General features: G+C 41.2%; 1 protein-coding gene across 2 annotated transcripts in view; it reads right to left on the bottom strand.

Moving 5' to 3' along the window:
• zfpm2a (zinc finger protein, FOG family member 2a) overlaps positions 1–16,107 on the bottom strand; it is a 116,286-nt gene extending 100,179 nt beyond the window's left edge. The window contains exon 1 of one of the 2 annotated variants that reach the window (XM_069537482.1): positions 15,506–16,107. In XM_069537482.1, coding sequence (XP_069393583.1) covers positions 15,506–15,545 — 40 coding nt within the window. In that variant the 5' untranslated portion in view covers positions 15,546–16,107. The remainder of the gene's footprint in view (positions 1–15,505) is intronic. The other variant, XM_020091096.2, reaches the window with a different exon arrangement.
• Between the last annotated feature and the right edge of the window lie 7,190 nt (positions 16,108–23,297).

Here is a 23,297-nt window from a genome sequence, read left to right as displayed (position 1 = left end):
CCCCCCTCCTCCTCCTCCTCCTCCTCGTCATGCTCCTTGAGCTGTTGGTCACGTTCACCCCACGATGGCGACGACCCTCACATGCAAGGACTTCATTGTTAATCCACAGACAAACCAAATGCCCAATTTGAGCCATTCCATTCCAGGAGTGAACTGATAGAGACTGTACACTGGTCACACTTTCAAACGCCACGGTGAGACACAGTGGGCGAGATTTGTTGAAAAGCTAATATCGGCGACTTCTGCTGACTTCAAACATCAGTAAGGTGGCAGAGACTACCTAGGCAGTATAGAAGCTGCATTACACACAACACAAGAGAAAGGGCCTAAAGAACTCTTGGTGATTCCTTTTATGTCTGTCTTTACAGGGAACCCAGGGCATTTCCCTTCTTATATGCAAAGGAAAGTAAACATGGCAACCCTCCGCAGGCTCATGAAATTGAACAGTAACGGCCAGTCTTTTCTTTCTTGTGTTTTATAGTTAGATGTGTTAGCTCTACAGCAGCTTTAGGAAATTCTGTATTTCTTTTGAAAGGGCCTCAAAGATGAATTTGCATTTAATTCATGATACGTATTTCATGCTAAATCTGTCACCATTCATGTGCCAGTCCGGTAAACCCTGTTTGAAGTTTCCAGACTGAACTTTTGCTCAAAGAGTTGAGCGGACACATGTGCGGGTCAGTGAATCAATGAACACACACACACACACACACGTGCAAACTCAAGCGCACAAACTTAATGGGAGAGAAAACTTAACCCAGTTAAGTTCGGTTTCAGTCTCAGCAGTGACCCGGTGATGCTCTCTCGCAGGCTTATTGGACTATCAGTGCTCGGGGTCATGGGCCTGGCCAGTCAAGATAAAAGAAACCCTGATGAAATGAACCATGTGGGAGCAGAGAGGGCTGCTCTCTACTGATGGAAGAAACCCATTCACTCAGAGAGGTGAGACTGTAACAGTGTCGTATTGACCTGGGTGACCTGGTTGACTGCCTCAACTCCACAACACTCTCTTTAGAGAGCAGGGGGCCGACAGTAGGGTTTCTACTGGAGTGTTTGGAAGCCAAAACTAACAATCACTTGTGACTGTAGATGTAGTGGATTTCATACATCTTCAGACACATTTTATAAACACTTCAACAATTACTTTTTGCTCATTAATAAACAATTTAAATCGAATCTAAAATAAAATAATTACTGACAAAAAAAGATTATTGCGAGTTTAGCACATATCAGTGTCTAAGAAAAAATTATCCTAATGGTGCATTTGACCTTTACTTAACCTGTTATAATTATTGTTATTATTATGATTATTATTATTACATGACTATTTCCATTCTTTACTATTTCATACACAAAATTTAAGATACTATGGTCATATTGTTTTATTCGGGCAGGTATGAGTACACTCACTTACTGTACTGTACTTAAGCAGACTACATTTTTATTTTTAACTAAGAATATTTGGCCTGGTATCATCAAATGACATATGATTAACAAGCCAATGTCCTTTACTAATTTCAAGTGTCATCTTTATGAATTGTGTTTGTTTTCAGCAGCCATTTCATACTGTGACTTTAGTTCTAACCCTAACCAAAACAAGCAAAGTAGCATGCTATTTATATTCATTCCCAAGATCATTTAAGGAAATGTTGAAAGCAAGCTGTAATTGAGTGTAATTCTTAATATTATGTTGCTATTTTAAATCATAATTTGACAAGATTCTTTCTACATGAATGAAGACATAAACATGAAACTTGCTGCCAAAGATAAGAGAGTTACACCCACAGTGTGAGTCTGAAAGCTGCTCACAAGTTTGTATTATAGGTGATCTGACTGAATGATTGATGAACTTACTGACTGGCAAGTCCTTCATGTATTTAGAATTCATCAGCCCCTGCACTCACTCACTCACGGTGACATTTTAAATATTCAGACGGTGACAAAGTTGGAGACTGACAACAATAAGGACATTTTTCAATATTCCTTGCCATTTGATTGAGCAGATGACACAAATCGTTATTTACCACTCTCAGATCAGAGACATGCACAGTATCGCTACCATTGAGCTGGTCAATATACATCACTTCGCCCCAAAGGATTACACCTCTTATCTGAAATGATATTCAATAAAGTATGACCGCAGAAATACAGAGTGGAGTGTTCTTGCTTGGATCTGGCTTATGCTGTGGAAAAAAAAAAAACACTTTATTGGAATTAAGATCCAAGTCAAGATTACCTGAGGAAACAGCAGTTAGATTTCTGTTCCAGTGCCATGTCCTGCACTTTATTCTCTGCTGCTTGGGGACTAGACCACTGTGTACTGTTCCCCACAAGCAATGGGGGTGTAATAGGATGCCTTTGTGAAATATATAAAGACGCCCCAGCACCTTCCACAGATCATAGCATGGGCTAGGTTTGGTGAGCCTAGCTGGAGTTTCTGTGTGTGTGTGAGGAAGAGACAGGGAAACTGCTGTGTGTGTCTGACTAATGTGGCCTTGCTGAAATGCCCTCGCAATCCAAAAAGTCAATGAGGCAACAGCAAAACTTTCCCCTGGTCCCTCTCTGATGCTCCACAACCGTAATATCATCAAGGTGCATGGGATGATATCACTTACTCATTTGTGCTGCCTAATTAGCTGCTGCAACTTCCCTCCCCACTGCTGCTCCATCCATTCGGCTTCTACCAACGCAACCCTCATTAACTATAGTGGGGTGAAAGTGAACTCCTCTGCTGCTGCCACTGAGTGGATCCTCGCTGAATGTGGTCTGGAACAGTAGCTGGGTGGTGTCTTCTCAAACAAAGACATCTCTTTATAGTTAAAACTTGACAGCTGCCATTAGATTTCCCCTGTATGAGTTGTTTATGAAGTGGGTTTCAAGGTTAAATGTTCACCCAAATACTGAAATAACTCCTGTCGTTATGTATTCTCTATTCGTTTTCTGTTTTATTTTTCCCTGACATCAAATCCCACAAACACACACACACTCACACACACTCACACAGCCCCCACCCATTCACCCAAGCCCCCAGCCCTGCACTGTATAGCTTTTCTTTCGTTGTCGGGAATTTGATAAAGCCTTTAGTGAGTGTGGTTAGAGCACTTGGGCTGAGGATCTGATGAGAAGTGTGGGGTCTGTCACACACAAACACACACGCTGTAAGTACATTCTAATTAGCTGATGTATGCAGGACCTCATCCATGTTGGAGGGGTATCAAAAAGTAATCAACGCCCCATCCCTGATGAGCTCAGAGAGACACAGATTCACATTGTCTACGGAAAGATGATGCGTGGCTGGACCTCGACTCGGCTTTCCAAACCACCATAATGCCATGCAATCACAAGACATTATGCACAGATCTGAACCCCAAAGCCACAGGATAGAAAGTAGAAAAAAAAACAGAATATTGAGTTCATAATTCAAAAGCCTGATTATGATGGTCGCTCTCGTGAAAAGCTGCTGTGGAGAGCCAGAAGTGGGAGAATTGGCCTGTGAGAGCCACAAAATCAGGTTCTAAATGCAGAGGAGAAACATGTTTAAAAAACTGTCATGATCAAGAGCAATGCAGTGCAGATAGCAGGGAAATCAGCAAGAGTTAAGATGACAACTCGTTGCCATGGAAAAGTGAAAAAAATGAAGTCAGCGGCGAGTGTATGAGGAGAATTTATGAAAGTGATTCTTCTCAGTGGAGGGAAATCAAATAGACATACAATATCAACCACAGCAGAACTCAGCGTTATCAGCATGAAATGGTGAAAAAAAAAAACTTAACGTCCTAAACATATGATCTAGGATTTTGTCACCCATTCATAATCTAATTTGACCTGTGGCCATACAGCCGATTGGTTTCAGTGAAGACCATAGGTGTTTTAGCTGCAGGCTCCAACAGAGAGAGAGGCATGTGTGTCACACAAAGACCATCGGTTAGCGACGTACCGAAAGGGACTCTGTATCACCATCTTATCTTCAAAGGACTGGGCAGGGGCTCAGGGGAGCTGTGCCACCGCCTCGCCTCCACACAGACACACACAGAGGGGGGATTTGGACCTGCAAGCAGGAACCGGAGATCTCTCGGCCGGCACCCAGGCCTGGACCCTCCTCCAACTCGCCTGCGGAGAACAGGCAGGGTTCCTGCACACGCGGCACGACATCAGTGAGCTGATCCCCCCACCACCAACACCACCGCCGCCACCACCACCACCCTCCTCCTCCTCCTCCTCCTCCTCGCTCTCTCCTCCCCTTCTAAACCCTCTCCGCCGACTGCCTGCCCATTCGCTTCCTGGCCTCAGCTTGACGGAGGGGATGGGATCTGAACTCAACTTAGACACAGAGTTTCCACATTTCACAGATGGCTGGGAGAGGCTTTGCATGGAGGTGAGGAAACAGAGAGAGAGAAAAAAGAGAGAAAGAGAGAGAGAGAGAGAGAGAGACTCATTGCCGCCGCCGAAGCGGGGCCGATTTCACACCGCGGTAGAGTGCGCTAAAGCAGGCCGCCGTTAATCCACTCACTGAGGGGAAGGCCTGGAGCTATTCCGCCGCCCGACCACCATCTCCCTCCACAAAGCCATAAATGGTGCATTATACAACTGGGCTTCAGAGACACTGCTGATATGCTGATAGGTGGCGGACAAAGACCAAAGCAACCACAGGAGCGGAGCCACATACAGGACTGAGGGCCTTAGCGCAGCAGCAGCACACATGTATTCAGGCATGATCTCTCAAACGCTGAACCTGCTGAGGTGTGGACTGTTAGAGTGCTGTATCTGCACTCTCCATCTGAGTTAGTTCAACCTCTGGATTCGGCCTCGAGACACAGATGGACATGCACTAACACTCCCTCTTCTCCTGCTCTACAACAAAATAGCTTTTTTTCCCCCTTCTCCCAACTGTGAATTCATATCTATAAAGTTACCAAAAGTCTTGGAGATGAGTCTTTGAACTCATGAAAGGCAATCATTTTGAATGAAAGGAGACAGGAAATATATAAACATGGGGGAATTTAAATAAATTGCCACAAAGAAAATCACGGGAAAGGGCAGTGAATTATATAATGATAAGACAGCCACCAGCCTAAGCCACAAAATGGGATGTTTTACATGAAACGAACAGCGGTCTAGATTAGAGAGCCATCCTGTTTAGACATGAAGCCAATTGAGTTGATATCACATGTGGAGAAAATTTGAAAGATAAGTGGGGACTATGAGAATTGTTATAATCCAACAGTAACAAAAAGCTGGAGTATATTGGCTTTTCCCCTAGAAGCACAGCACGATAAACATCTTTGATGAAAGAAGTTCATTACTTGTGCTCTGCGTAATGTAACATGCTGTATTATGAGTCTATGCCAACCTACAGCGAGGCAGACTCTAAATGAAGCCTCAGGCATTTAATGGACATCATTAGGTGAAAACATATAAGAGATAATTATGGTAATTACAAATCCCTTTTATTCGCCCTGAGTCTTTGACAAGAAGGTTGTCATATCAACCACTTCAAACAAACAAAGAGTTGTTGTCTCTTCCCCTAAATGATGTCCGGTTTCATTTGGATGGGAATTGTCTTCGGATTATCCTTTTTTTATTGTTTGGTTCGTGGCTCTGAAAGGAGGCTAAATTTCTTTCAATGAAAACTTGATTAAAACAAGTGATTCACAATAGTAGAATTTGACTGCCATTAGCATAGCCACTTCATTACAAGTGAGACCTTGATCTTGAAAGCAGCCCCTCACAAAGCTAATGGACATGTCTGTTATGTCTGTTACAGATGGACTCTGAGAGGAACCACGGCCTTTAATATCATCACTATGGGCACCCAAGGCCGATCTTATTAAATTTCAGCTCCACGACAATAGTCAAAGGAACAAAATGGCATCACTGGCAATATTACAGCCGGTTCTGACAGTAAAAAATCTTTAAGGAGTCTGTTTTGGTTAAACCTCATCCAAGTGTTGCTGTTTTTTGCCACACAGGGTCAAACCCAGAACAACCCTTGTCACTTCATCTCGGTGATGCACGATCGGCAGCGAGAAGAGATAAAATGTTGCATGGCACATCTTTATGGAGAGACTGAGAGCAAGAGGCAACTCGCGAAAGACTTGGGTGTTTATTTACAATATGCATCCAATCATCCTTTGTCACAGTTCCATGTTCGTCTTTTTCCGAAACCACAGAGAGACACTCGCTGGAGATTCCATTTTTGGCCTCTTTGCTACACAAACTCAAAATATGGTGCCGTCTTATCAGATCCTGCTTACAATAACAGATTCACTGCGAGTCAAAGCTGTTGTTTAACTTATTCAATCCCATGGGAAAATTCAGTTCAAACAAGTCAGGAGACATCTGCCAGTCCACAGCAGTTGATGATGTCAACGGTTCCCTGCTCGTACCAGATTCCTCCAGCACTTTCAATCATTCCTTGTGAGATTACTGCAATAGGATATTACTGAACAAACTATGACCATGTGTCCTGCTGCCACAAAGCTTAGCAACATATTACAGTTTGTCAAAGCAAGCTATTGCGAGGGAGAGATAGATACAGAGAGGAGGAGAGAAGCCATTGACCTTTGTGTCCTTCATATTTGCCTAGCTTCCCCTCGACCCCAATCTTAAGAGTGAAATCATCTGATCCCAAACTAACTGTCAACTGGCTTGTGATGGTGGCAAAGCCAGCAGACATCAATCAATCAGATTTTTCTCCTCGTCTATCAGAAGAGGCTTTTTTTTCCCTGTTTTGCTCGAGCTTATCATCTGACCCAGTTGTTATCCTGTTTCTGAAGCTTAGAAAACTTGATTATGGTCAAATGTATTTCTCAGGGATTCACAGACACTTCCTGGAGTCAACCAGGAGGAAAAAAATAGATATTTGCTATCAGTATTTCTCCATAGAACTGAATGCAGGATGTAATGATTGTAGTTTTGCCAAATGAGCCTCTTAATTCCACACCCACGCTGGAAATAAGGGGTTTGAGGCAGTTATCTTCGGTTTTCAGGAATGCGTGATTGCGTGAACATAAGATAAAATCCAATCTGATATCATAAGACAAAAAAGGCATTTTAGTTGGCTACAGCACTTGCTCAATGTCAACAGTTTTTAGTAATTACTAGATAAGCATTCTCTGAAATACACAGAGAGAGAAAATTGGCTGATTCTGAAATAATAGCGGCTGCATTTCTCTCTGGATGTTTATGCTGTCACTTCACAAAGCCTGCCTTCAGATAATAAGAAGCAGGAGACGTGCACTTCACAACACGTCACCCCCTGACGTCACGGCCCGATATTGCACACACTCCGTCTAATCTGATTTGCATAATTTACTTGAATATAATCGATCATCTTCAACCCGTTCCAATTGGAATATGGCTCCATCGCGGCTATTTCTGTAGCAGTGCTCCCTGCTAATCACATGCAGGCAGATATGGCCTCTGATCACATGGTGTGTAAGCTGTGCTGTCAACAGCTTTACCAGCTTTGCAATGGTGCAAATCAAAACACAGCCTCTTTAAAGTATTAACATGTTTTGAAGTTTGTTTTATATTTTCAGCATATTTGACATAAATTGTTTATCTATTTACAAAGCTTTGTCATTAGTGATTTTCCACTGAACCCTAAGATGCTATGTGTTCTGTGCCTTTCGTCTGGTGGAAAATGCTGATGTACAAATTGAACTGAAAGGCTTGTTACTTAATCCCCTGTTGCCACCTATCCTTTAACTATAGAGCCTGGTGCTTTTCATCCCAATGCAGAGTTCTGCATCACACTGCAACCCCCCCACCCCCGAACACAGCCTCAGTAATTCCTGCCAAGCCACAGCTTTAGTCTGAACAGCTATTAGGGCATCACTTTCTGGTGTGCCAGCTTCTTTCCTTCTCTGGAAATGGTGCGCACCACTTTGTTTCATTTTATGAGCATCTTTATTTATTTATTTATTTTTAATTACCCTTTCAAATTTTGGGGGGAATTACTGACACAATTGTCGCACTATATGGGTGAAGTCAAACTTCAGCCTCGGCCAGTAATTTTCCTGTATTTTGCTGACAACATGACGATGCCTGCTGCAAAATGTGAGTCATATTTCCAAGGAGTCCCTTTCCTTCCTCTCATCCAAGATTCAGTCAAAAGCCTAATATCAATTGTGACATATTCCATGAAAATGTTTTGATTAACTGTGGCTAATTAAATTGAAATAAACAAAAAGAATCTTAATACACACATAAAAGTTATTCATGTCCCTACAATGGACGACTGACAGATTTCCACCCCTGGTCTTTATTTCTTCAATATGGCAAGTTCCTGTTGCAGGCAACTGTTTCTCTTCTGCGCTATGGAAATGTCAAATCATCATACAAATGTGATGAACCCAATATCCATATCCATGATACATCAAAACCTCTGTGTGGCACAAAAATAACTGCAATACCTCAGGAGCAACCTCAGAAATCCCCTTAATTGAGCAATATCTTCATTCCTGATCCATGAGCATCACCAAGGTGAAAAGGGACTGTGCAAGTTAAATGAAAGAAGAATTCATGATGTGTGGCGGCCTCTCTTACTCACCCTGGCTATTTCCCCTCTTGGCAGGGGCCAAATAGAGAATGTTAAATGAGGCAATTGTGTCCCGGAGGCAAAAAGAGGAAGAAAAAAAAACGCAGGCAGTGCCCCTGCTCTCTGCTCCAACCCTGAGGAGCATTCTGCTGCATGATGAGGTACATCCAAGCACCCAGGCATGCCGCTACCCAAATAGCTCGCACCAGACCCAACTTCCCACGAGAGCAGGCTGTATGTGCACAATGCACATACAGAATGAGTGCTCATGAGTCAAACTCCTAATCACGCTGGTGTTTCATTGCAAACTGCACAAAAGCAAAGAATTGCAGGTAAAAGAGAATGTGCCTGTCTGGAAAAATAGCCCTGAATTCCAGGCACATTTCAGGAAGCTCAGAAAAATACCACCACAACTATGATCCATTTTGTTATGCGCAGTAGAGGAAATTACGACTAACTGCATACATTTACTCAAGCACTCTATTTACTGTAGCCTCAGTAGAATTTTGAGATACTTATAATTTATTTCAGTGTTCAAATTTAATGCCACTTAATTTTGATACAAGGATTTTATATACAGAACAGTCTTGTACAATTTCAAGGGTAAACAAACTAAATTACATTAAAATAAGACCTACTTACTTCACTAGTAACATTTTGAACTCAGGACTTAAACTTGAAATTGAATAATTTATCATTATGGCTTCACTGCTTTTAGGATCTGAATAGTATGGTAGGATCTAAAATTTGTTTCTTCTACATTTGCCTGGTTTTCACAGAACCAAAATATATTCAGTGAAATATCATAGAAGAAGCTGCATGGGATTTTCAGTAAGAAAAAAAAAAAAGCATTAATCGTGAGGAAAATTCATCATCAAAATTTTTGCAACTGAATATTCTGTTCAGCCCTGCAGGCCTTTGTAAATCCCAACACCGAGAGCTCCATAAACAGTAAGTTTGAGTGTGGGCTGAGGCCTGTAGAACGACCAGGATGTAGAGTGTGCTCTGTTAATATTCTATGACAGTGGCTGCAGGAAACTGATCTCCCCTGCAGTCCCACACTGTCAGCTATACAGACATACTCCACGGTGACACCTCTGATAATCAAAGCTTTGTCTGGGTCTTAAAAGGACGTACTTGAACAAAAGCGAGACCAGAGGCCTTCTTTGCTGTAATGGCCTTTGGACATCAATATTTAAATCTTACATCTCTGTTGTGATTAGAATGCTGTCTTTCTCTGTTTTTTCTTCACCCCCTCTCTCCTGAAACAACAAGGTGGGGGTGAAAAAAGGCTTAAATCGATGATCTTTGAGTCTAAACTAGATTCCTAAGCAGTTTGCCACTCTCAGCAGCAAGATAAGATAAACTCTCTTTGACCTAAGAGATGAAGTTGCCATGACGATCGGGGAGTCCACTTTCTCTATCGATATTTTGCTGATGTAACAACAAATGGAACTAGATCCTGCTCTTGATAATGGTGATTAATTAATACCAATATTGATCTCTACAAGCAAGAGACAAGGCTATTAACTTAAAGCAGACTGAAAGTCAATTGTTACCTGGGGCTCAGTGGGCATCATTGATATAAAATCTAAATAAACAGAGAGGAATACGGCCACAGACAGAGATGTAAAATGACATCAGCAAATGCATTTAAACACAGTTAGCAACTTTGTAAAAATTTGTATTTGATCCGCACAATTCTGAAATTAAGATTTTGTTCAGAGTTACGCCGCCTGTATAAAAAAAAAAACACAATGGTGACAGCTCGAGCCAGCGGCTGTTGGAATAATAGCAGTGGAATTCAGGAAAGAGGAAGATAAAGAGGAAACTGCGTGAGGAAGTGACCTCCACCTTTGCAGCCACCCTGCCCACATTTCACACTGCTGTCCAGGCACTGTGAGCTTCAGTGACAGAGAGGGCAGGATTAGGCACCGTCAGTCCATCGGCTGCCAACCCCAGCTCATCCAACACATCACACAGCGCAATTTTCAACAAAGGAAACAGCAGCTGCTATACATTCCTCTCCCTATAGCAGTTAAGCTTGTGACATAAGCAGTAATAGCAGCGTTGTGAGTACAAAGCTTTATACAAAGAACATTTTTACTTTAGACACAACAGAAAAAAACATTACAAGGAGATGACATTCATCTGCATTGTTGTTTTGTGTCAAAAGTGAGGAGGCAATTGGGGATCCTTCAGCTAAGACGAGGCAACCGCGCAAGCTGTTATTGGCAGGGAACAGATGTTTGAGGGAAAGTTGGCATTCAACAACCATTCTTCTTCTGACAGAAATCAACAAGAGACACACTAGAGACACGCCGTGATTGTCACCCAATGAAAAGAGAGACCCTTAAATATACAGAGAAGCTGGCATGCAAAATTTTTTTTGATTTTACACCCCCAAAACATCTGACTGCTGAAGTTGCCAGCGTGTGCGGGCCAAGGGTGAAATCCAGTGAATACGACTTCCCCAGCATCAGAACGCCTTCCATGTAGAAAAGCAGAGCTGAGCTACGTCGTAGGAAATATGGGTGAGGAGTCTGTTCCCAGAGCAAGAAAAAAATGCATAGAATACAAGCTAACAGCTCTGATCCCTCTGCTAAAAACACATAACCACATGCTCATCACACGTACTGTAGACCCACCAACGTACACGCAAACAAACATACACACAAATTCAGATAGAGGATTTTGGCAGTCAATTCAGTAAACACTCCCCTTATCCCTTACGACTGTAATCTGCCTCTGATAAATGCCCCTCAAAGATAGAAATGTCACCTGATATGATAAACAGTGTTCTGACGTTACATAAAGTGGCCTTATGCTAAGGAGCTGGAAAGATTAACTGCAGAGCGGAGATGGAAAAAATGGTGGCTTGGATAAAAAGCAGACTTTCAGCTCCACCAAAGAATCGTGTTTGGCTGCAGTTCAGTTGCAAACTGACGAGTTCAGAAGAGCAGGCACCTTATTATAATAATCCAAGGGTTGTATGCAAAATACATTTGATTTGAGTTACCTTAAAGGTCGGTGCATTCTGTAGCAGTAAACAATTACAATCAGACGGTTGCATAAAGAATGTTTTTCTCCAGGATCACGCTCCTCAAAGGCCATAATATGACATGCATCAGTAACACAATGCATCTAAGAAAATGAGATATGAGATGAGAAACGGCAACGTTTACCACGTCACTTGCCCCACAAGGTATTATGGGTAAACATAACAGATAGACAAATAAGAAAAAAAGGCATTATTGTACAGTGCACTGGAGCAGCTTTACAGATGTGAGATCACTATCACATGAGTAGATTAGGCATTTTGACAGTCTGACATAGTGGTAAGCTCTGGGGAGTTGTGCACTTGCCGCTTGTCTGCTGCACAAACTTACAGTAAAAGAGCAGCATAATCACAACAGCATGGTGCTTGACTGTGGTTGGACGGTGTCGAGTAAAAGAGTCAGAGGAAGCACCATGAATTCTACGACGGTCCATATGGTGAAGACAACAGTAACGGGGAGAGCACTAAGTCAGTTTAATAAGCACATTTGACATTAGATGTCCGCGCATGGCCTCAGAGGGCCGCTTCGGTATGCTCCCATAAACACTGGCAGAGGCACGCTCCCTACATCATCCAGATTCCTCTTTACGCCGGGAAACTTTGGGGGGCAATTTTACAGAAAAATTACTCTGAGGGGGCTGGTTTCAATTCAGCCTGTTCATATCTTTCCTTCCTATTAAGCATCAAAATGTTCTCCTCTCAGTACGAATAGAGGTATGGACACCACCAGCAGTCGGGGTGAGGTGGAGGGGGGTTGGGGGGGGGGGGGGTTGCAGAGGAGACGAGGGAGGGAGGGAGAGGAGAGGATAGAGGGAGCGCTTGGTGGAATTCACACATCATATTACAGCAGCTAATCGCAATCCGCAGAGCATCAGCGATATTTTCATCATTCCTGTCAAATTCTACTGACCCGTCTCTGAACAGCTAACAATCTGGGCAATTTATTGGCATATTGGCACGGGGTGATAAGGCTAAAAACAACAGCAGCTAGCAGCTGGCCCTGGGAGATGAGCTGATAACATTGATATGTGCTCCCACACAAAACACCTCCACCGCTATCTCCTCTATCTATCAAACTCTTATTACAATAAAAGTGTATAGGGGTTTTTCGCTTTCTTAGAAAAGCAACCCGGGGAGGGGGATAGAGAAAGGGGGGCAGGGAATATATTTTTTATATATAAAAAAAATCAGATGTAACGTTTCAGAGAAAAAAAAACAAGGGGGGAAAATACATAATTTATCACTGTATTATCGGGATATCCAGGCAGCCTAATCAAGGAGCACTGAGTGACTATTTTTTGCCTTATCATCCAAAGTGGTGGAAACGGAGAAGGAATTATCAGCCAGCTGCAGATTGCTGGGCTGGAATTTTAATGGTAATAATCGGGTTTCTGATGGTATATCTTCCCTGCTTATCTTTCCCATTATCTGGCCTTATCTCCCCAGTCATCGGAGCAAATTAATGGTGCTCTTTCAGCATTGCCTTTTTATCACCACTCAGAGAGCACCCAAGGGGAAAGAATAAGCAAAATATTAAAATACTGCATAAATCACAATTTTAGATAACGGTCCAATGTATGCAGGGGAGCGGGTGGGGGCAGTGGAGGGGGCTGCGCCCAACAACCTTTTTGTCCTTTAGAATGACTGTCTGTGCTGACTTTCTGTGCACTGCCTCCTCTGCCTTTTTTCCCAGAGTAAGAGAGTAGGAGAGAGGATCTAGGCTCCCTGTGACCTTTCTGTTTCTAACTAGAGCTTGATTATACAGTGCGGCTGCAAACCGGCTCCATATTAACAAGATCTTACACATGACATACTAATTCGCACAAGGCCGGGTCACGGTGACGAAAGTGTAACACAAACGTTGGACTTCCTTTGCTACATATATATATAACAACAAAATTTGGTTGCTACAATGGGATTGGTTCAAAAAGATGAGTGGGCCTGTCACGTCACGCGGTTACGTGCCTCTTTTTGGTTGCAAGTTTTTCGGTGGATGTCAACAACAACACAAATATAAACTCAAAGATGGTTGAAGTAATAAGATCTTTAAGGTGACTATACTGTGCCAGTAAAATAAATAATTAGAAAATACATCATCATCATTCATTTCAAACAACTCACAAACTCGTGTTCTAATTGAGAAATTTAAAACGGGTTGTTTTCAGGATAACTATCACAAATTATTTTCAGGAATTTTCACAGAAATAAAATGTAAAGGTTTGAAAATACTAATGAATCATAATTTTATATTCTAAAAAAATAAGCAGAATCCTGATCAAAAATAAGATGCCCTTAAAAACGCATGAAAAAACAACGATCCATGAATAATCAAAAGGTGAACAGTTACAGTGTTTGAAATTGAACAGGGTGACACAAAGTCGCTCAATCTGTCTCAGACAAGCGCCTGTTTACCAACACATCAATCAATCAAATTGTATTTGTATAGCCCATATTCACCAATCGAAATTGGTCTCATAGGGCTCAACAAGGTGCGACATCCTCTGTTCTTAACCCTCAACAAGAGTAAAGAAAAACACATGGTCTCAAAAATTCACACACACACACAAACACACACGCACGCACACACACACACACACACACACCATGTTGCCCTGGTACTGTATTGTCAATAAAAGACTTGAAGCACATATCAACATTTTGACACTCACATCCTATAAACTGCTGCACGTAGTGTGATTTTTAATATTTCCACCCAAACTGACCAAAGTCTGTATTCAGCCTCCCATCAGCAGCAGCACACTGTAGACAAACTGAACACACACACTCTGCATGGAATCTGAAATGTGAAATATGAATGTGTGTGGGTGTCGGTGTGTATGTGCAAATCCCCACGTATTTATTGTGCTAAAGGCTCTCTAAAATGATTCACATTATTAAAAGTTGTGCAAAACATTGGATTAAAAAATAATTTTGTCTAAAATGTATCAATGTGAATATGACATACTTGTGAATGAATGCAGGCCATGAGGTTATACTTCTTTAAATAACGTCTCTGCATTAAAAACAAATATTCTTCTGTGGAGAGCAATCTAAATTTCCATCTATATTTTGAGAAGCAGCTGTGTTGCTGAGAGGAAAAATGAACTCCTCCCACAGAGCAGTTCAATAAGATTTAAAATCAAAATTAATATTAACACACATCTGCTTTTTTTTTCCTGCAGTGGCATGAGGCACAAATATAAATCAATATGTAGCATCTGCTTTTTGTAGGCTATAATGTAAAGTTAGGAGTATGTACACACACCTGCCATTCAGGGTGTGAGTGTGTGTGTGTGGAAAAAAACTGACGAGTGTGAAGGAGTTGGAGTGTGTGTGTGTGTGAGAGAGAGAGAGGGAGAGGGGGGAGAGAGAACACGTGTGTCTGAATCCCACAAATAAAAACATTTAATATAAATCAATAGAATCCAGAAACACACCGGCCTGTTCCTGCAGCTTCACTCTTTATTTCACTGGCCTATAATTTAGAATCGCTGCTGATGAATGGCTTTAAAGAATCCTCCACTGTTATGCACTGACGCACAGTTTTGCATGAAAACAACAATAGGGTGACTCCGACCAAATAAGCAAATAACTTTGTAATATTTTTAGTTACAACTTGGCAGCAGAGGTGAAACTTTTCAGCACCGTGGGATTTGGACTACATACATCACCTCTTCAAAACACACACACACACACACACACACACTCACGGAGGAGAGGGGAGATCTGCGGAGGGAGACTGGAGCGTATGGACCGTGACAGGCAACACATGAGTGGCGATAGTTGAGCGCGGCTCAATCGGCTCCACCAGTGTGGTCACTATCATTACAATATTGCGCAAACTCCAATGAGCTTGGAAACGCTGCGTATCGAGGGAGCGAGCGTTAAAAGAAAAAGTAACTTACGTTTGATCTGCCTGGGGTTGCTCTGCTTCCTTCGGGACATGCCTGCTGTGCGGCTGCTCACTGAATCCAGGTGTAGCACTGACAGATCGATAGGTTTTGGTTCATCCAAGCAGCCGGTTTTTGGCTTTGTTTTTTGTCTCTGATGGAAATTGAGAAAGAAAAAGAAGAGGAGGAAGAAGAAGAAGAGGAAGAAGGAGAAGAAGAGGAAGAAGAAGGGGGCACCAGTACTTTTTACGCACAAGTCTATCGTTCCGTCTGTCTTTCCTTTATCTTTCTCGTCTCTCTGGCTCCGGCTCTCTCTCTCTTTCTCTCTCTCTCTCTGTCTCTCTCTCTCTCTCTCCCACTCACACACACATACACACCCTCTCTCTCTGTGCCTCTCTCTCTCTCTGTCTGTCTCTCTCCCTCGCTCTTTCTTTCTCGGTGCACCGTGTCCCCGCGTGATGAGGCTGCACTTCGACGCACGGATCCGCACGGACTGACTGGGGAGGTGAAAGCGTTTCGCGCTTTTGTTTGAAGATAAGGTTTGTTCCTCCCCGGGTACCGTAGCCCCGGCTTCGTGAACTTCACTTGATCCACAATTACTTTGTCGTCCACTTCTTATTAATTAGCGTCGCCCTTAATTAGCACCCACGTGTTTGCTCTGCTGCTTTTTGGGTAAATATGAACAGAGATGGAGACACTGATCACCAGGAAGCAGAGAATCAAAATGATCAATTGTCATGTGTCTCTTTTATTTGACAGAAACTGCATTTTTGATTCATTTTTTCTGAGAGACCCTGCTGCCACCAGATGATGCTTTAAAATGATTACGTGACATTTTAATGTTTAATGCAGGTGATTAGAAGAGAACCCTGGGTAATTTAATATTTCCTGTGATCCCATACATGTCACAGAAAAAAAGAAAATTATAATAATCCAATATTGGTCAAATATAGTAGCCCAGCTGCTTGTTGGGTACTCATTCTCCCAGGATGCACCCTGACATGTGGTATGAATTGAGATGCCATAACTGTAAATCACTTGACCTTTTGACTAAAAAGCAGAAACAATTATATATTTTTTTTATTTGAAACATACACACAATCTACTCCAAGTTATTACACAGTATATAAGAGCCTGGTGTAAATTCTCTGAGCCTACTTGAAAACGTGTTCAACCCTTTATTGTAAAATATATTCAAATTGGCACACACTGTATCTCCAGTAAGAGAAACTGCTCTTTTTTCCGCTCTGTTTATTTATCAATATTTAATAAACTGTCAATCAGACTGTGAGCGGCTTCTCTTGGCTACAATTAGTTTGCCTATGGACAGGAAAAAATATTCTGAATATTAAAAAAAGAGAGAGGAGGGGAGGACTGAGAGAGAGAGAGAGAGAGACAGAGGGAGAGAGAGAGCCTTCAAATCATTCAGATTTTGACTGCCATGTTCTGAATAGTTGCCCAAACTGGAAATCACTGCTCTCAATTAGCCAGTTGGACTGCCAAGGAAGACAAGCAAGTGGCCTGTGAAATTATCTTGTAACCCAATTCCACAACTTTGGAATGGAGTCTGAAACTACAGAATAATTTATGTGGCAGACGGGTCAGTGGCGGTTCACCTTGAGGAGAGCATCTGTCTTGCGAGCCTCCTCACTTTGTGTCTTCCCGCGCTTCCTCCCATCCTCTGGTGGCTGAAGTTTTGTTTTTCTTTCTATTATTATTTTCCTGTCTTCCTCACACATGGTCATGATCCAAACATGGTGATGTCATGAGATAGCGATAGTCGTAAACAGTGAATCATTTCATTATCTCAGCCCTGTCACACTGAGCACACACACCCTTTTAAGAAATGAGAGCATGATGACCTACTCAAAACAAAGAGAAACTTGTACTTACACTTATCAGAATGAAATAAACATTGCATATTTCTGTCTGTGTGAGTGTGTGTGTTTCTGTCATATAAGTAAAAAAAGCCCCAGTAAAATAAAATTCAACATTATTAGATGTTTAAAAATGAAGCAGTCCCACACTCTCTAAAATCACTGAGCTAAACATACATAAATATAATTTACTGGCCATATTAGGGACCCAGAACCAAAATTAAGAGCAACAACATAGTGGGAGAGGAGAGCCAAATTGCCAGCTGAAGATTAATTTAACGCCACTCCTAAATCCTCTGAGACTGGAGCATGGTTCTTCTCTGCCGTTCCTGAGCCCCAGTGGCTTGTTTGAAGCCAGCTTTGATTGACAGGTACAAATCTGCGAGAGGAAGAGAACGGTTTTTTTCACTGCTCGGACCAGATGGTTGTGATAATTAACATGATACTGTTTCCATCGCAAGGGAAATCACTGACACAAGGTTGGTCATATTAATAGGTTAAGGTATACTGTATGCTGTGGCGATGCTGCACAGTGCACACACATAATCTGATTAAAAGGGGAAAGGTTGATTTAATGTGCTAAATCATTTGATTAGAACTGCCAAGTCACATTTGGGTATTGCCATTCAGCGTCTGGGCAGTGGAGGTGGGCTGTCCAGTGGCTCCGTCATGTCCTTTCCTGAGGAAAATCGGTTTGAGAACAAGAAGTTTCTCTGCAGCTCGTTGGTATGCCCAGTGGTCCTCTCCCTGACGCCATGTCAGCAGGTGCACGACCTGTCTGTCTCATTCACAATATGCCGTGATAGTGTCATTAAATGAAATGAAATAACAGATAACGTCCTGAACTACTGATGTGATTATTAACAGACGGCACTGTCACAAGCAATGACTGATTATTTTTTTCATAGTCAAGAGAAGGTGATGTGGACGCACAACCTTTTCTTTACTTTTGAGGAGTTTTATCATCGTTCATTATGAGTGTCAGTCGGCATGTTGCTGTACCCTAAGCTTGGTGGCATTTTTGCAGACGTTCATAATAACCCCTTTTTTAAAACACTATTTATTATTTTTAAAGGACTGTATAAAATATATTTTGAAGAAGAAATAGGTCACCTTTAAAAGCCTCTGCAGTATTATTAATATTTTCTTTGGACCTGCCCCTGACAAATGTAAAAGCTGATGTAAGACCCCTCCTTTCATGGCCTGTAATGTATGCAGATGAATTGGACAACCAGTAGTAATTAAGATGTATTGCACTGTAATTTAAACCTTAAAATTGTAGATTTTTTAATATCTTAGCCAACTTGCAGTTATAAAAATGTATGAAAAACCGGACAAAATATTATTTAGAATTATTCATTTTTTGCCACTTAATACTGTGTTGCACATTCGACTTTATTATAGCACTGCTTTCTGACGCAGAATAAAGTGAAGGTCAGTGCAATAGGGTATGTGTTGGTTTTGTAGGTAGAACTTTTTTGTCTAATATGTATGTGTGTGTTTGTGTATAAGCTACTGGTTGATTTTGATGCAGGGGAAAAAACAGGTGTCCAAATAAGGCAAACCACACTTTATGATCCCCTGAGTGTTTACAATTCATGTTTCTGATGGAAATATTTGATGGTTTATGATCTATTAAATTCTAATGAATATCATAAAGGAGGAACACAATAAAATGTTACTTTGGGATAGAGAAAAGATGAGAAGTCCCATCTGTAAAATGTTTTACTCTCCCCTTCATCCAAAATACAAAATAAAAAATATCTTCCAACTTTTCTGACCCCCGATACTCCTACAGTCCCTAAACGTGTGTGACTGCCTCATAACAAAGTTACAACACAACAGTTATCCATCGCTTGGGTCTTAAATGATCTACTCGTGCAATAACCTGAACAGGTGTTCACACAAAACAAAACAGTATTGCGTCCCAGTGTTGTGTTAATTTTACGAATATCCAAAATTGAATTATTGCCACAAAACCAGCTGCAGCCGTCCTCTCACACTGTGAGTGAGCTGCTCTGCTGACTGAGTAATATCACAGGGTGTCTGGCATGACAAATTACTGGGTTGATTTCTTTAAGGGATCACACATGTCCAGTGGCGCTGGGAGAGACAGCCATCGTTTGGACTGGAACTCCATCCGTAAAGAGCAGCCTCAGCAGCTCAACTTGGACATCAGTGTTATGAGTTTGCCTGCTGTGGTGTCAGCCTCTGGCTGTTGGGGATTGGTTTGTCTCCAGAGGATGTGAAGTGTGTGTGTGTGCGCGTGTGTGTGTGTGTGTGTGTGTGACCAAAGTGATGTGGGGTGAATGGTGCAGGGGTGGCACATACAGTCAGGTCCTTGATATATGGATATACTATAAGAAAGAGACGGAGAGACATTAAGGAGCCAAAACTAAAAGTTGTTCAGGAACAAATAAAAGCTGATCAGATTTTATATTTGTTTGGAATAATATCCTATTATTCTTTGACATTTTCTCTTCAGGTGTGTGTCCTTGAAAGCCCTGTAGCACTGCAGCCCCAAATTCTGCTGTACCCCGCAATTCAAATCATTCCGTCAAATGACTTAATGCCATATTAATGTGATTCACATCTTTTAATAGCTATGATGTCAGGTTGTTGTTGTCTGTCCTGGGTAAGATGCAGGCTGTGGCTGAACGCTCCAGCTCTCCAGCACCCCCATCCCCGTCCCCGTCCCCGTCCCCGTCCCCGTCTATCCATCCAGCCAGTAGCTCCAGCAGCAGTGAGCAAACAGATGTCTGAGAGAGTGCCCACTTCGCTGGCCGAGCTGCCAAAACCACCCGCGGCCCTGGAGGCCTCCGCGCCAGCTCTTTCCAAGGGAGGCTTCGCTCTCCGCACCACCATGCAGTGCCCCCCTCCCCATCATCTCCCATCTCCTTCCACAACACATCCCTTCCGTTTACCAGGGAGATATAACATGTGCAGTGAAACAAGGCAGAAGAAAAATACACATCATCAAAAATCTGACCTTAAAAAGAAAAAAAAGGTAAATGCCGCACATCCCCAGGACATTACACCAGATTACACTAAAATGTTAAAGTGTAGGGAAGTGATGCAAATGCTAAAAGAGGGCGGGAAAAACAAACTATGCTCCTCCCAATGGGAGTGTTTAGATCTGTATTTAAAGGCTTTTTGTAAAAGAGGAGGAGGAGAGAACCACGGGGCAGTATATTCTTACACTGCTAATCTTACTGTCTTTTTATGTGGTCAAAAGCTGAGATTGTGGCACCTCCAGAGGATAACCAGCAAGTCTTTTAGGGATTAGATTAATAAATATCTTGAAGCAAGAGGTTTGTTTCTTGAAATAATGGTGTTGCCTTAGAAAGGGGTGGGGTGGGGTTTATCTGACAGTGGGAATGCTGGCTGCAAAATGAATAAATGAATGAATGAATGTATGTATGAAGGACATTTCTCAAAAATGACTTGTTAATGACCTTTGTATAAATTCAAACAGAAATAGACCTGTCACTTTCCCTAATTTTTATATTTGACCCTGTGGAGGTGAACTGATTTGATCTGTTTGCAAAAAAAAATATTATTATTATATCATATTAAACAGATATGATACCTGCATAATACAGAGTACTTTAATCAATTATTGTTTAATTAATCAACCAATCAAATTCTATTTATATATGTTCACAAATCACAGTTTGCCTCATAGGGCTTAACAATCTGTAGAAAGTCCAACATCCCCTGTCCTTGACCTCTGATCAAGGTGAAGGGAAAATAATTTTGTATAATTAGCCCTATAGAATTCCTGCATATAATGATTCTTTTTTGCAAACATGCATACATATAATATTTTATTGTTTTCAAAAATATTTCCAAAATTGTAAAAAGAGGGAATCCAACTCGATACGTTTTTCATCATCCACAACACAATTAGCAAACCACTGATAAATAGTACTTACTCTTCTTTACTACATAGTAGATACAAGTAATATTGTAACTTAAATCAACTTAAATGTTACCAGACCTAAAAAAAACACTGAAATCAAACTATTTCAATTTGTTGTTATATTAACCTGATACATTTGGGATTTATTAAGTCATTCCGAGTACATTAAACGTGCTGAAATTATTTTAGACTCAGTTCACTTCATCTGTTTTTTCTCCTTTTTTGAATCAAACAACTTCAGCAGCCAGGAGGAAGAGTACTTTGGCTTCTAAATAAGCATGATTTTTTTCTCAACTAAATTTTCAGCTGAGTATAAACTACTCTATAAACTGCAGAATAAAATAAACATTGATTTTTTTTAGAGTTTGTGATATCTATTTAATCGATATTCAGAAATTGTGGTGTCTGTCTTCATAGCTCACAGAGTAGTTGACTGTATTGTAAGTGACAGTGTAGCTCACTGTAATGCTCGTATCCATGTTTCAATACATCACTGTTTGTATGTAAGTCAGAGGTTTGTATGCCAAGTGTCCAAATAACATATTCGCTGCTTTATACAAGAGCACCTTATGTGTTTTGACATCTTGTGATTTAATATAATTCATTTTTATGAGGTCAAGTAAATTATATTTGATATGTGTAGCTGATTTTTTCCTCCCCTTTCCTATATGTGCATGAGTAACTGAGGACCCACATCTGAACGCAGCATTATAATGCAGTCTCTTGATGTATTTTATAAGTGTGTCTGCTGGTTTATTACATATGCAGAGGCATCAGTGCACAGCAAAATGGAAAAATGCATCAATATATTCACAGAAAGGCAGGCCGTAGACAGCTCGGAAAATAAATCTACATCTGCCAGGCTCCATGCAAACAGCAGAGCCATTCTTAATGGTGAAACCATCGATGAAAACAGATAAAATATTAAATATTCAGACATTCCTTTCACCCAGTATCAAAAGCGTCCAGATGTGGGAAGCTGAAGTTGTTATCGTGAAGCCAACGACAGGCATTCAAAGAAATTCCTCTGAATTTTCAACCATATAAAAGTATTTTATGGCATGCAAATAAATGGTAATTTTTGACTATGGAGAAAAAAACATGCCAATAAACCCTATCATTTGGGACTAAAAACTCCACAAACAGGAGACACTTTCAATTTGCTCTGCCTGTCTTCCTGCGTTAGATGCTTGCGATTGCCGCGAAATTAATCCATTTAACAATCTGTGGCTTAAATTTGAGGATTTCCAGTTTTTTTTTTTTTTTTTCAGAATATCAATAAGTTCCAATTGAAGAGAGGATTCTTTTGCAATTCAGGCATGTGCGGGCGATAACGGCAGAGTTGGCATGAAGAGAGGCAAAGATGGATTAATTATGCAGAGAACATGGAAATTCTGCTTATCATCGCTTAGCAAAGGAGCCCAGCTCACATAATCAGAAAACGAGGATGAAAAAAAAATAACAATGCAATGGCACCTTCCAGCCCATCATCTTACAAGTTAGATTTTTCCTGTAATTAAAAAGTAACATACAATTATATTCGTATCTCATATGCAGACTATGAGTGGGTGTATATTAAATAATTGCATTGGGATATAAGGGTTGAAGTAAAAAAAAAAGAAAAAAACAATGGAAAAAGAAGTCTTAAAAAAAATCTTGTTTCACAGGGGTATAGCTCCCCTGGGTTGGATTGAACTACTTAGAAACAGAAAACTTAAATTATCTTTGGAAAGCAACAAAGACAAAGGCTAAAGAGAGAAGACAGGAGCTCCTGTATATTTACTTACTTATGTTTTTTTGAAATGTGCTCATGGTGCATTTTGCAAACAAGAATAATAACGTCTAACGGCAGTGCTGCTAAATCCCCTCTGAGGATGTATGATATGGAAAGATATATGCTGCATTTTGTTTCTCATTTCATGTTGTCGTCAGATTTCCCCATCACAGCTCTGCATTCCAGGATGTCGAGGAGCTGTGTTCAGGCTGCCAGTTTCTGTGAGCTGCAGCT

Source organism: Paralichthys olivaceus, chromosome 13, assembly GCF_024713975.1.
Source record: "Paralichthys olivaceus isolate ysfri-2021 chromosome 13, ASM2471397v2, whole genome shotgun sequence".
In the NCBI taxonomy this organism is placed as follows: domain Eukaryota; kingdom Metazoa; phylum Chordata; class Actinopteri; order Pleuronectiformes; family Paralichthyidae; genus Paralichthys; species Paralichthys olivaceus.
The sequence above is the reverse complement of the archived record's forward strand: the minus strand, read 5'-3'. Positions and strand labels throughout refer to the sequence as shown.